The following is an 11,856-nucleotide window of genomic DNA, read 5'->3' on the forward strand; positions in this document are numbered from 1 at the left end:
GGAAGTTCAGGGGCCAAAGGGGTTGAAGACGGCGGTCGAGACCCGGAATATTGCAGACGATCTGTGCTTCAAGTTGGCTTGGTCCGTGCAAGGCTGGGATGGAGGGACTAAGTAAAGTGGTAAGAAAGCAAGCGAGTGAGGAGAACGAGGCTGTCTGGACGGGGTATTGGCGGAGTACATATATCTGTATATGTATTGTCTTGTCTCTACGCCACCATAATCTCTGGTTCCAGCGAAAACCATCTCTCTTTCCCCCTCCCTCCCTGTTTCTTATTTACTCACTTACTCACTCACTCATTTATTGCCCTCTTCCTCCCTTTTCCCCCCAAAACCCATTCCATCTCTCCCCATCACCACTGCCACCATAACCAATCACTATGAGTTAACCCCCCCCGACCCAGTCCTATCACACACATATACTTATAACTTGGCCCTCGCCACCGTTCCCCGCTCCTGTTCCAGCTCCTGCTCCTTTTCAGCTTGCTCCTTCAAGACCCTCTTGAGGATTTTCCCACTGGGACTCTTTGGGATTTCGTCCACAAAGACCACCCCGCCCGTCAGCGATTTGTAGCTGGCGAGATTGCTGCGGATGAACTGCTTGACGTTGTCCTCTGTCAATGACGGCGCCGATGGATCGTCCCCCCTCTCCTCCGGAGGACGTCGCACCACGTACGCGCGAATCAACTCGTCTGCATGTACGGGACGGCCCTTGGGTCGAAAGCCCAGCACGGCGCAGTCGACGATTCCGGGGTGTGAGAGGAGCACGGCCTCCAGCTCCGAGGGGGACACTTGGAAGCCCCGGACTTTGATTAGTTCCTGTTTGTTTCACATAAATAAATTAGTTGTCGGTTAGTACTGCGTACTGTAGTTGAATCATCTTGTGCCTCAGAGTATGGAGGGGGTTTGTGAGGTTAGATCTGTGTGTTTTTCGCTCAGCGGCTCACCTTCTTCCTATCCACGATATACCACTTCTTGGTCTTGCCGTCGCAGTACAGCACGTCCCCGGTCTTGAAGTATCCCTCGGCATCGTACGCGGCGGCGTTTGCGCTAGGGTTGTTGAAGTACCCTCTAATCACCGTGGGGCCGCGCACGCACAGCTCGCCTTCGACGTCGTAGGCGGTGATGTCCCTGCCGAGGTCGTCGATTAATCTACATATGGCCCCCCACCCCGTCCTGGTTAGTTCACAAAGAACACAGACGTCGCAAGGGGTTATCTATCATGCGCAGACGAAGGGTGGAAAAAGTGGGCGGAGAAACTCACTTGACGTCCGTATTCGGCAGAAACCGACTCCCCACGGACCCGGTCTCGTCCCTCTCGGTACCAAAGAATTGGCTTATGGTACCTGTCGTCTCGGTCATGCCAAAGACCTGAGTGAAGCTGGCGTCCGGGGCGCACAGGTCCTGGAACTTTTTCTGCGAGACCGCGTCCAGGGGCGCGGCGCCGCACTTGATCTTGCGGAGACTTCGGAGTGAGTATTTGTGGCGGAGCGGAGACATGATGATGGCAATCACCAAGGGCGGGACGATGCCGATGTTTGTGATGCGGTGGCGTTCGAGTGCGGCGAGGAAGGATTCGAGCTCGAACCGCCGCATGATCCAGCATTGGTCACCCGTGATGAATGGGCAGGCGTGGACGAGGGGCACGGTGGCCACGTGGAATCCCGGCAGGGTGTAGAGGTTGCGCACTTCCCAGGGCACCGGGGATATATCGTGCAGCATCGTGTGCCATGATGTCGCGTTGTAGTGACTCTGCATGGCCGTCTTGGGCAGCCCCGTGGTGCCAGAAGTGTTGAGCCGCGCCACCTGCGTGGACTGCAGCTCTTCGAGGTCGGTGATCCGTACCCAGTCCTCCTCCCCGTGCTGCAGAAGCCACTCCCAGCTCCGGAACCCCTGGGGAACCTTCTGGTGCGGGAGCGGGTTGAAGATGAAGATCTTGTCCCGCGCGATTCCCTCGAGGGATGCCGCCTCCAGGATCGGGGACAGCACTTCGGGTTCGACGATGAACATCTTGACTTGCGCCGTGCGGATGTGGTGCCGGATCTCGTAGATCTGGTACGCTGGGTTCGTGCCGCTGCGGAGGGTTGTCGTCTTCAGCCATCGATCCAGAGATGCTTGCTATATCGGGAAGAGAAAGGGGAGGAGAGAAAGAGAGAGAGAGAGAGAGAGAGCTCTTTGGACAAAAAGGCAGGGATTGTCTCCTCAAATTCTCTTCCCGAAACAAAACTTACCTGAAAATACCACCGGCCGCCACTCCGCCGAGGAAGAGCATCGAATACATGATCTTTTATGTTCCAAAGAGGGAAAGCAAACACTTTGATCAGAGCCCAAGATCTGCAGAAGAGTGATGGAGGCGGAGGGAGAAGAAGAAGATGCGGCTCGACCCAAAACAGGTCGTCGCCCGTAAAGGGCGTCGTTTCTTTCTCGAAATAGTGGAACTTACATCGTTGAACGCAGCAATACTAAAACAATCGCCCCTCTGCAGCCCAGCCTTGCGGAATCCCGCGGCGAGTTTCCTCGTGAGCGTCCGCCCTTGTCGCCATGATATGGTGCGATTGGGGTTTTCTAGATCGTGGTAGACCTTTGGTTTCCTGCGTGTTAGATTCGGATGATTTCTTTTCTTGTAGGGGGTTGAAAAGAGTTTTCGGGTATTCCCCAAAGAGCTGAAGCGTTATGTAGGTGTAGATATATCGGTGGATTGCTAGATAGATGGATGGATGGATGGAAAAGTATATACTGACCGGCTTATCAGGGTCATATTTACATTCGTCAAAGACGAGCGAGATGAGATCTTTCTGAGGGAGAGGGTAAGATTCTTGACTGAGCCACGGCATCTTTGCTAGATGGGCTTGTGAGTGCGATTGTGGCTGTAGTGGTGTCGCACCTGCTCTTCTTCCAGATACCGTACCTAGAGTCAATCAAGCGGCGCGCCCGGGGGGGGACGACTTGTAAGAGAGAGCCTGGAGAGTAAAACGCGCGCTCTGAGACAAGCGCGTTGGTAGCGAAAGACACCTAGTAGGTATACAAGCCTTGTAACGGCGGAAGACAGGGGATTAGGTTAACTGTAGGTAGGTAGCCGCCCAATTGACACCCATGTGGAATCCTCGACTCAACTCAACCCTCCATAAGGGCATGGTTATTAGCCACGGATCTTGTGTTGAGTCCGACTTTCTGACAGCGCCTGTGCTGTGCGCCGTGTCAGTCACCTTGACATGCCCGTACCGCCATCGGCGGGTGGGTTAGGTGCCGAGGATTTGTTCGGTAAAGGAGGATGGAGAGAAGATGGGAAGTAATGGCCTTTGAAGTGGAGGGGAATTCCAGGGGCCTCCACTTTGGGGGAGAAAAGTGTGGGGGCTACGGGGATACGAGGTACACACAGCGTGGACTCTCACTTGCCGAAGGGAACATGCGTGAGCAGGAATAAACCATCTGGTGCCATCGGGTTTGATTTGACAAGGTGGATTGCCGCGAGATGAGAAGGAAAGGAATATTGTAGAGACGTACGGGGGAGACAGGTACAACGATGGCGTCCAAGGGGTGCTACCATAAGCTGGGTATCGTGGCAAACAGAATTCCCTTGCGTCTTGAATCGCATAGCAATTGCATATGTTCCCCAAGAAATTAAATATACCTGGGTAGGCACTGTATCGCTTCACCCAACAAGATTATTTGACATCTCGTACTCGAACACGACCAGCTATGACAGCCTCGCCTTCAGCTTCTCCGACGCATCTCTCAACTCCACCGCCGCCTGTGAAATCACTACGCGGTCGCCCGCAACCTGTCTGTACACAACCTTCCTTCCACCATCCTCTCGCCACATCTCTGTCCTGACCACCTCGCCCGGAAACACGGGCTTACTCAACCTTAGCTTGACGCTCTGGAACCTGCTGAAATCCCCGCCAGCGAACGTGTCGATTACGTGCAACACCCCCATTCCCACCGTACAGGTGCCCGTCAGGATGGGGCCGGGAAATCCACCTGCTTTCGCGACGGCCGGGTCGATGTGTAAAGGGTTCAAGTCGCCCGACGCGGCGCGGTACAGTGCGCCCTGTTCGGGCGAGGTCTGGTATTCCACCACCGCGTCCGGTTTGCGATCTGTGGGCGTCGGGTGGACTGCCGTGGCGGCACCGCGTGGGATGGGTTTCGTCGAGGCCCCTTTTCCGGGGACTTTCATGACGAAGGATGTCCACTCGCTGTAGCAGATCTCCAAGCCCGTGGCGGCGTCGACGGTGGTGATGCCCACGGCGACGGTGACGCCGGTGCGGCGATCCACAACATCGACCACTCGCGCGGTGGTATTCAGTGTGGCCTGCTTGGGGAACGTGCCCTTCATCTCCAGATAGTGCTCGCCGTGGACGTGGTTGTGTGCTTGGAAATTCGGCAGGAATTCCATCATCCCGTACGTGACTTCGCGCATGACAGAGATGACGGGGAGTGTAGCGAACGTCGGTACGGCCGCAAAGTCGGGATGTGCTTCAAAGCATCGCGACAGGTCGGTGCCCTTGACGCCCAGGGCGATGTTGTAGGTGATGATGTTGTTGGGCGTGTAGCTGCTGGTCACGCTCCATGATCGCTTTTTGATGCTCTCGACGTCGATTGTCGTCGTCATGGCTGTCTCTCGATGATTGTGACAATGAAGACTAGGATCCGTCTGGGAATTAGGCTTTTGTACACCTAGAGAATAGTAGGATACTGTGCATAACGCGTTTATGTATGTCCGAGGCAGATATAGGCAGCTCGGCTGCCGAGGTCAGCTCGGGCCTTGGAAATGGATGGCTGCACAGCTCAAATGGTCTCGATGCAGGCTGCTTTTTGCGGAACCAAGCTCAAGAGAACGTGCTGTCCGTTCTCAATGCTCGAGCGAGAGGTGGCAGTCATTCTTAGAAGTGCTCAACTTACCCAGGACAATATCAGCAGCAACTCCACAGCTAGTCCTCCACGCCCAGAGCCTTACCTACAGCAGGCTTTTTGCGGGGATGCGGGGTCTTACCAGATCAAGATAGCCTTGCTCCCGAGGTCCACAACAAGAGGTCCTATTGCCTTGAGGACTCAAGACCCCCAAAGTATAGAAAAGATGTGAAACATGTAGACGAGAGTGCCAGGTTATTCCGTATAGACCCTCTCCGACGTGAACCGCTTGGATTCGTTTCCTGCTTGAAAATATTGAGTGATAGTCAAAACAACTCACCTCGAAATGACCACTGCACCCCCGACTTATCAGACCATTGTCGCGACGAGCCTCTCACCAGGGGCACTGCTGCTGGAATATAACCAACCCAAGATCTCCAACGCGTTCACACTGCAGCAATACCACGACCTCGCCGATGCACTTCGCTGGGCGCGCAATGTCCCTTCCATCAGGGTGATCGTCCTCACGGGCAAGGGAAAACACTACTGCGCCGGGAAAGTACTCCTCCCACCGGGCCAATCTGGACCGACGATCGAGCAAGAAATCGAAGCGGGCCGCAAACTGGGAGACGAGTTGCAGGGCTACCCGAAGGTGCTCATTGCAGCGGTCCACGGTGCAGCCATCGGATGGGGATGCACCCAACTGTGGAACTTTGATTTGGTGTACGCCTGGGAGAAAGCGGCCGTGTTCCAGACACCCTTTATGAGCCTGGGCTTCGTGCCCGAAGGGGCGTCGAGCTGGAGTTTCCCCAAGGTCATGGGCAAACAGCGCGCAAACGCGTTGCTGTTGGCGGCGGAGAAACTGAATGCCAGGGAGATGTACGACGCGGGCATGGTGACCAAGGTCATTGGAGGCGACACGGTCGAGGCGTTCCGGGACGAGGTCTTCAAGATCGCAAAGAGGATAGGCACCTACAGCGCCGAGAGCCTGAGAATGGCCAAGGCACAGGTGAACAGGCCTACGGTGTTGGCCGAGCAGCGGGAGGCGAGCATGTGGGAAGCAGTGGATTTGAAGGTACGACTAAACAGTGACGAGGCCAAAGCAGCGATGAAGGCATTCATGGACAAGAGCAAGCCGAAGTTGTAAGAAAATCTTGATGGCTGTAGGTGGGCAGTTTTGTATGCGGCCTAAAGGGGCTTAGACTGGGCAGCCTTGCTGACATAACGTGGTACGGCGGAGTAAACGGCCTGGTGCTGGATGCCTCGAAATTTATTTTTCTCAAAATTCCCAATTGCGGTGGCGGAGAAGATTTAGTGCGCCCACTATCCTTGCGTCAGTTTCACTTCCTTTCTCTCAGACTCAAACAGATAAGTGAGAGTACGTCAAGGCGATCAATATGAGCAAGCACAAACTTGACGATGAGGCCGCTCAACTGGCCAAGCAGGAGCGGAAGAGAAGGAAGAGAGACCGCAAGGAAGTCCTTCGGCTGCAAGATATCACACCCTCTTCGACAGAGGCCACAGCCCACTCGACTCCGGTACCCGAGGATAAGGATGCCAACATCGCCAATGTCGACAATGATGCCGTCAGCAAGCCTGTCTCAGCTATGGGAACCCTCCGGCAAGCCGAAGTCGACAACTTTTTGAAAACACAATCTGTGCAGATCTTCGATCCACAGAATACAGACGTACAACCTATCCTCGCCTTCTCGCACCTTCCCGAAGAGTTGGGATCCCAATTCTCGGACGTCTTCTCCTCCTTTCAAAAGCCCTCGTCCATCCAGTCCGCCGCCTGGCCCTTTCTATTGTCCGGTCGAGATGTGGTTGGTGTGGCGGAAACAGGTAGCGGGAAAACACTAGCCTTCGGACTACCTCTTGTTGTCCGTCTCACATCCCACGAGAAGAAGAAGGGAATCAGAGCGGTCATTGTGGCGCCCACACGGGAACTTGCGATCCAAGTGTTTGAACAATTGGACAAGCTCAGCAAAACAACTCAAAAGCTGAAGGCGGCATGTATATACGGAGGGACCAACAAGGATGAACAGCGCCGCAGTCTGCAAGGGGCAAACATCATCGTTGCAACCCCGGGTCGATTGAAGGACTTCATGTCCGACGGTACGGTCGATGTGTCCAAGACGCGGTATCTGGTCCTTGACGAAGCAGACCGTATGCTCGACAAGGGCTTTGAAGACGACATCAAACAGATCATTTCCCAGATGCCGTCCTCGAAGAAGCGACAGACGGCAATGTTTACCGCCACCTGGCCGAAATCGATCCGCGAGCTGGCCGCAACCTTCATGCAGCAACCCGTTAAAATCACCATCGGGCGTGAGGACACCGATGACTCGGGAGAATTGAGAGCCAACGCGCGGATCGTGCAGAAAGTAGAAGTCATTGACGGCTCTGAAAAGCAGCAGCGCCTTTTGCAGTTGTTGAAGCAGCACACTGCAGGCCAAAAGCGCCAGGACCGCATACTGGTATTCTGCCTTTACAAAAAGGAGGCCCTCCGAATCGAGAACTTCATCCGCTCGCGCGGGTTCAATGTCGCAGGAATCCACGGTGACATGTCGCAGTCTGCGCGCATCAACAGCTTGGAATCATTCAAGTCTGGCGCCACGACCCTCCTCGTGGCCACCGACGTGGCAGCACGGGGTCTGGACATCCCCGAGGTAAAATTGGTCATCAATGTAACATTCCCCTTGACTGCAGAAGACTATGTTCACCGCATTGGTCGCACGGGCCGCGCCGGCAAGGACGGTCTTGCAATCACTTTCTTCACCGAACAGGATAAGGGCCTGGCAGGCTCGCTGATCAATGTCTTGAAAGCTGCAAAGCAGGACGTCCCCGAAAATCTATTGAGGTTCGGCACCACGGTGAAGAAGAAGGTCCATAGTGAGTACGGTGCCTTTTATCGGGAGGCAGAGGAAGGAGAGAAGACCACCTCGACGAAAATCACGTTTGACGATTGACGAAGTCTAAAGAGAAAAAAGGAGTTGTCATTTTGCAGCTTCGCGTGTCGATTTCGTCGAAGAGGGTTTCAAAAAGCCGGGAATCTTTGCAGCGAGGCGTTGCGGGAGGATAGATTCCAGGAGTTGTAACAGAAATTCGCGCTCGGTGATGAGACTAGAAATTAGACGGACTAGTTAGCCATGGGAGTATTTTTGAATGAACATGAGAAACTAGATGTTAGAAGCCCTCAAAGAGAACGCCAAAGAGAGTGCAGACAACTCACATAGTAGAACCCAAGATCACTGCGCCACTGATCCAAATCCCAAGAAACTGGATATTCAATTCGCCCTTTCCAGCATCCGGTGTCGTGTTTGCGCTATTCATTCTCAGCCCGAGCATCACAAGCAGCGTGACAGCCATGCTCGCCTTTGCTGGCATCACATCCCCGACCATCGTCGTCCTGGCCAATCCCTTTTGTCCAGACTCGTCCTCGCGTTGGGTGACCCAGGCTCTCAAAAACCACAAGCTCCACAAAATCCTCACGCCCATGTTCACCATGTTCGCGGCCACAAGGCCAACGCTGCCCATCCTCCACATCTTCAACATGACCCAGGCTGCGACCCCGTAGATCCCCGTGAACGCGAGCATCCAGAGACTCTGACTCCGGAGCTGTGCTGGAGAAGCGACGCTAGTGACGAAGGCATCGAGAATGCCGTTCACGGCCATGAGCGGGATGTAATAGCAGTAGGTTGAGAGGAGGAGAGATGTCGCGGGGGTGCGCCATTGAGGAGAGAGGACGTAGGGGATGAGCAGAGGGAGGATACTGGGCGCGAGACTGATCAAGGGCAGGGAGAAGAGAAGGTAGACGTGTAAGGTTGTAAAGAGGTATGAGAGGCCAAGGTGGGTATCGGTGTTCTGATTCGGGGTCATCTGTTTCTGCGAATCCGAGGATGGTGGGCTTTTGGTACTGCTCGACGGGGATGGAGAGAGAAGTCGTCCGAATGTGTTTCGACTACTCTCCTCCACAGGTTGAAAGACTAGGCGGGCTAGCAGGCCGCCGTAGTTAGAGGCCAGAGCGAAGGCCCCTTGGTCTGCGAGAGTGGAAAAGAAACTCATGATCAGGGCATCGCCTTGCGTGAGGAGTAGTTTGAAGATAGACTGCATGTACATTGTTGCTGCCAGAGAGAGGATTGCCTTGTGGAAGAGCTTCAGGTAGTACGTCTGATCTGACGAGGCTGAGAGTATTCGTTTCGGAACGAGGCTGAATTTCTCGGCTCTCGATAGTTTCAGTATTGGCAGAAAGTAAAGAGCCAGGAGGGTAAAAGCATATGCTACCTGTCCCACGGCAAAGGGTAGGATCGAAGGAGCGAGGCCTTCCTGATGTAGCAGAACCGCAACGATGCAAGCTGAAAGACATCTTGCCATTGCTGCACAGGTCTCTGCCCTTGCCCTGTCTTTGTACAGAGCTTTCTGCTGGATGACAACGAATGCTGGTTCAGCAAGTAGTTCGACCAACGTTGCCGCCGCGTAGATCTGAAACGATACATCAAAATAAGGACTGTCGAGGACCTCATCTGGAGCACTCCGTATATAAGAGAAACCAAACAATGTCGAGATAACCAAACCCAGGAGCACGGCCAGGTGGGAGAGGTTGATCACAGTCTGTGTCTCCGCTCCAACCACCTTTCGATATTGCTTTTCGGTAGAAGTGGCATCTGTTGACGGTGTAGATGGACGCGGCCGTTGCAAAGCCACGCGAAGACTCTCTCGAGCAAAATATAGACTCGTTACAGAGACAAGTTCGAGCTGGACGGCGATGCCCAACAGCGATGGAGACAGAAAGCGAAGAAGGATTTGGTTGCCGACGAAGGTGAGCGCTCTGGAGGCTACCTGGATCAAGATGAGCAAGAACGTCCCGCTCCCCGCCTGGCGAGACTCTTCTGCGTCTGACATTATGAAGTCTGGAGGTTTGGATTAGGCTTTGCTGTTTGGGTGTTGAGGGATGGTCAACCTCAGGTGAGAAGAGGCAACCAGCAGAAAATGGTCAACTGGCTTCGGAAAACATGTTCACAGGCCTCGTTCAAGGTTCTCGCGCAGAATAGCCTCCCAGCGAGGGTCGGCCTGTCGAAGCGACGGTCGAGAATCCCAAGAGAGAAACGTGGCCTTTGTAATTCTCCGCTGAGCATACCTGCCTAAGTACCTAGGTAAGTATTAATGGGGCATTTTGCAGAAGCGCTGGGGAAAGAATCTAACCGCATTCCCGATATCACATCGCTGGGCCAAGATGCATCTCGAGTCTACATTGAATGTTGAGAGTTTAGGATATTGACTTTATCAAGCAGAGAGCAGGAGCTCCAACAGTAGCAGTCGATGCCATTGCTCCTCCGCCTGCTCGTTGCGAGGCACACAGATACCTACCTAGGTATGTACCTGGACATCAGGAGCACTCCATCAACTTGAAGCTCACACTCCAATACCTGCCGAGCTACATCAAAAATGGGATTTTCTCGTGGCTCGGCAGCCTTTGCAAAGCCTGTTGTTCTCCTCTAGATGCACCTTAGCGCCAGAGCCCATGTCCTGCCACAGTTATGCCCAGTTGGATTGCTCCCGTCCATAAACAAGCCTGACATGGCAATGATGATACAGGTTCAGCTTTTCCCCCATCTCAGTGCGGTCCTTCTCATACCTCGTCCACATCCATCTTCTCCACAACCACTAGGCTGTCCGAATCACTGCCACTGCCAATCTCATGCACAGTAACATAGCGGCCGATCTCCTCCTTCGTGATAACCTTCTCGTTCAGCACCGCCGTAGTGCCTCTTGCAAACTTGTAATTGCGCTCCTTCTTTACCCGCTCGTTGGGTTTGATGTAGTTCCGCATCAGCTGCGATGGTTTGTCCTTCTCAATCACGCAGACATCGACATTGCTTCCCGAACCCAGATCATTAAAGATACCCGCCAAAATCGCTTCCGAGCAGATTTTGATGGCCTCTTCTCGGTTGCAGTCCCTTTTCCACGTCGACTCAAAGACTGCCATGGCCGCAAGCGAACCAGAGCCCATAGTGACGTAGGGCAGTTTGTCTGTCGATCCGTGAGCGTGTACAGTGAACAATCCCACTCCGGTAGGGTCAACGCCCGCAACCACAAGATATGCGCCGATGTAGCCTTGGTGTCTGAAGAGGTGTTGTTTTAGCATTGTCATCACAGTGACGACTCGGGGTGTCCGGCCCGTAGATAGGGAGTGTAGTTCGAGGTTGGAGGAGATGAGGGCGGTGGTGAATTCGGTGTCTGCTGCAGTACCGGCACCAGCACACCAGATGTTCGGCGAAATATAATGCAACTTCTCGCAGTTCTGCTCAAAGTTAGAATATATCATAGGCTTCGTGGGGCGCAGTTAAGTGTGCTCGTACTTTGTCCGCAACGATAGGTCCGCTCGTTGCTCTGGTGTCTGCAGCGATCTATCCAGCTGGTCAGTCCTGATCCAATCTGATGTCGAGTTGGTGGAATCGGATTGTTCACGTACCACGACACCGTTGTCGAATATGCACCCAACAATAGTTGTCCCAGTGCTGGTTGCCTTTGGTAATGGGACCCCTCGTGCATGTAGAGCCGCGTTGCGGTTGTAGTTGCTAAAGTCGAAGCCGGGCATCTTCGCGGCAGAGGCGCAGAGCCTTGACTGAGGATAGTACCTGTTGAGAAACCACCGAGTTCGGTAGGACAGAGTTTGCACGTATTGACGCTGATGTGAGGGCACGACGATGAAATTATGATGTCTGATCTGAGTGTTGAAGCAGAGATATGTTGTGTGCAAGGGAGAAGCTAGAAGGGACAATTGAACGCTGGTCTGCAGCGGAACCTGAAGGCAGCTTTCGTGATGCGCAATACTTGAGGACGCGGCAGCGCGAGAATCCGCTGCTTTAACAGGGATGTCAATGCTAACCCACTTCGGTCGGGACACCAGACAGCCCTGTATTCTTGTTTTCTCCCGCTATCTACCTAATCATCTAGATCCACGTCTACTTTGTTCTCTACGTTGGCTTCTGGGCCGTTTGAGACCTT

At 53.9% G+C, this 11,856-nt stretch overlaps 6 protein-coding genes across 6 annotated transcripts; 2 read left to right on the plus strand and 4 right to left on the minus strand.

Moving 5' to 3' along the window:
* Positions 1-420: 420 nt before the first annotated feature.
* On the minus strand, positions 421-2,831 carry Z520_07097 (uncharacterized protein; the record flags this gene model as incomplete). Its single annotated transcript, XM_016777596.1, has 6 exons — positions 421-816; positions 945-1,149; positions 1,262-2,071; positions 2,229-2,281; positions 2,441-2,578; positions 2,739-2,831. 6 exons carry the CDS (start codon positions 2,829-2,831, stop codon positions 421-423), a joined length of 1,695 nt encoding a protein of 564 aa, XP_016631106.1.
* An 863-nt stretch (positions 2,832-3,694) lies between these two features.
* Positions 3,695-4,609, minus strand: Z520_07098 (uncharacterized protein; the record flags this gene model as incomplete). The annotated part of the gene is made up of 1 exon (XM_016777597.1): positions 3,695-4,609. The coding sequence occupies one exon, from the start codon at positions 4,607-4,609 to the stop codon at positions 3,695-3,697; it is 915 nt and encodes a 304-aa protein (XP_016631107.1).
* Positions 4,610-5,194: 585 nt separating this feature from the next.
* Positions 5,195-5,995, plus strand: Z520_07099 (uncharacterized protein; the record flags this gene model as incomplete). The annotated part of the gene is made up of 1 exon (XM_016777598.1): positions 5,195-5,995. The coding sequence occupies one exon, from the start codon at positions 5,195-5,197 to the stop codon at positions 5,993-5,995; it is 801 nt and encodes a 266-aa protein (XP_016631108.1).
* A 250-nt stretch (positions 5,996-6,245) lies between these two features.
* Positions 6,246-7,817, plus strand: Z520_07100 (uncharacterized protein; the record flags this gene model as incomplete). The annotated part of the gene is made up of 1 exon (XM_016777599.1): positions 6,246-7,817. One exon carries the CDS (start codon positions 6,246-6,248, stop codon positions 7,815-7,817), a length of 1,572 nt encoding a protein of 523 aa, XP_016631109.1.
* A 27-nt stretch (positions 7,818-7,844) lies between these two features.
* On the minus strand, positions 7,845-9,750 carry Z520_07101 (uncharacterized protein; the record flags this gene model as incomplete). The annotated part of the gene is made up of 2 exons (XM_016777600.1): positions 7,845-7,971; positions 8,081-9,750. 2 exons carry the CDS (start codon positions 9,748-9,750, stop codon positions 7,845-7,847), a joined length of 1,797 nt encoding a protein of 598 aa, XP_016631110.1.
* A 727-nt stretch (positions 9,751-10,477) lies between these two features.
* Z520_07102 (uncharacterized protein) lies at positions 10,478-11,446 on the minus strand (the record flags this gene model as incomplete). Its single annotated transcript, XM_016777601.1, has 3 exons — positions 10,478-11,149; positions 11,208-11,255; positions 11,321-11,446. 3 exons carry the CDS (start codon positions 11,444-11,446, stop codon positions 10,478-10,480), a joined length of 846 nt encoding a protein of 281 aa, XP_016631111.1.
* Positions 11,447-11,856: the final 410 nt, after the last annotated feature.

This window comes from Fonsecaea multimorphosa (assembly GCF_000836435.1).
Source record: "Fonsecaea multimorphosa CBS 102226 unplaced genomic scaffold supercont1.14, whole genome shotgun sequence".
In the NCBI taxonomy this organism is placed as follows: domain Eukaryota; kingdom Fungi; phylum Ascomycota; class Eurotiomycetes; order Chaetothyriales; family Herpotrichiellaceae; genus Fonsecaea; species Fonsecaea multimorphosa.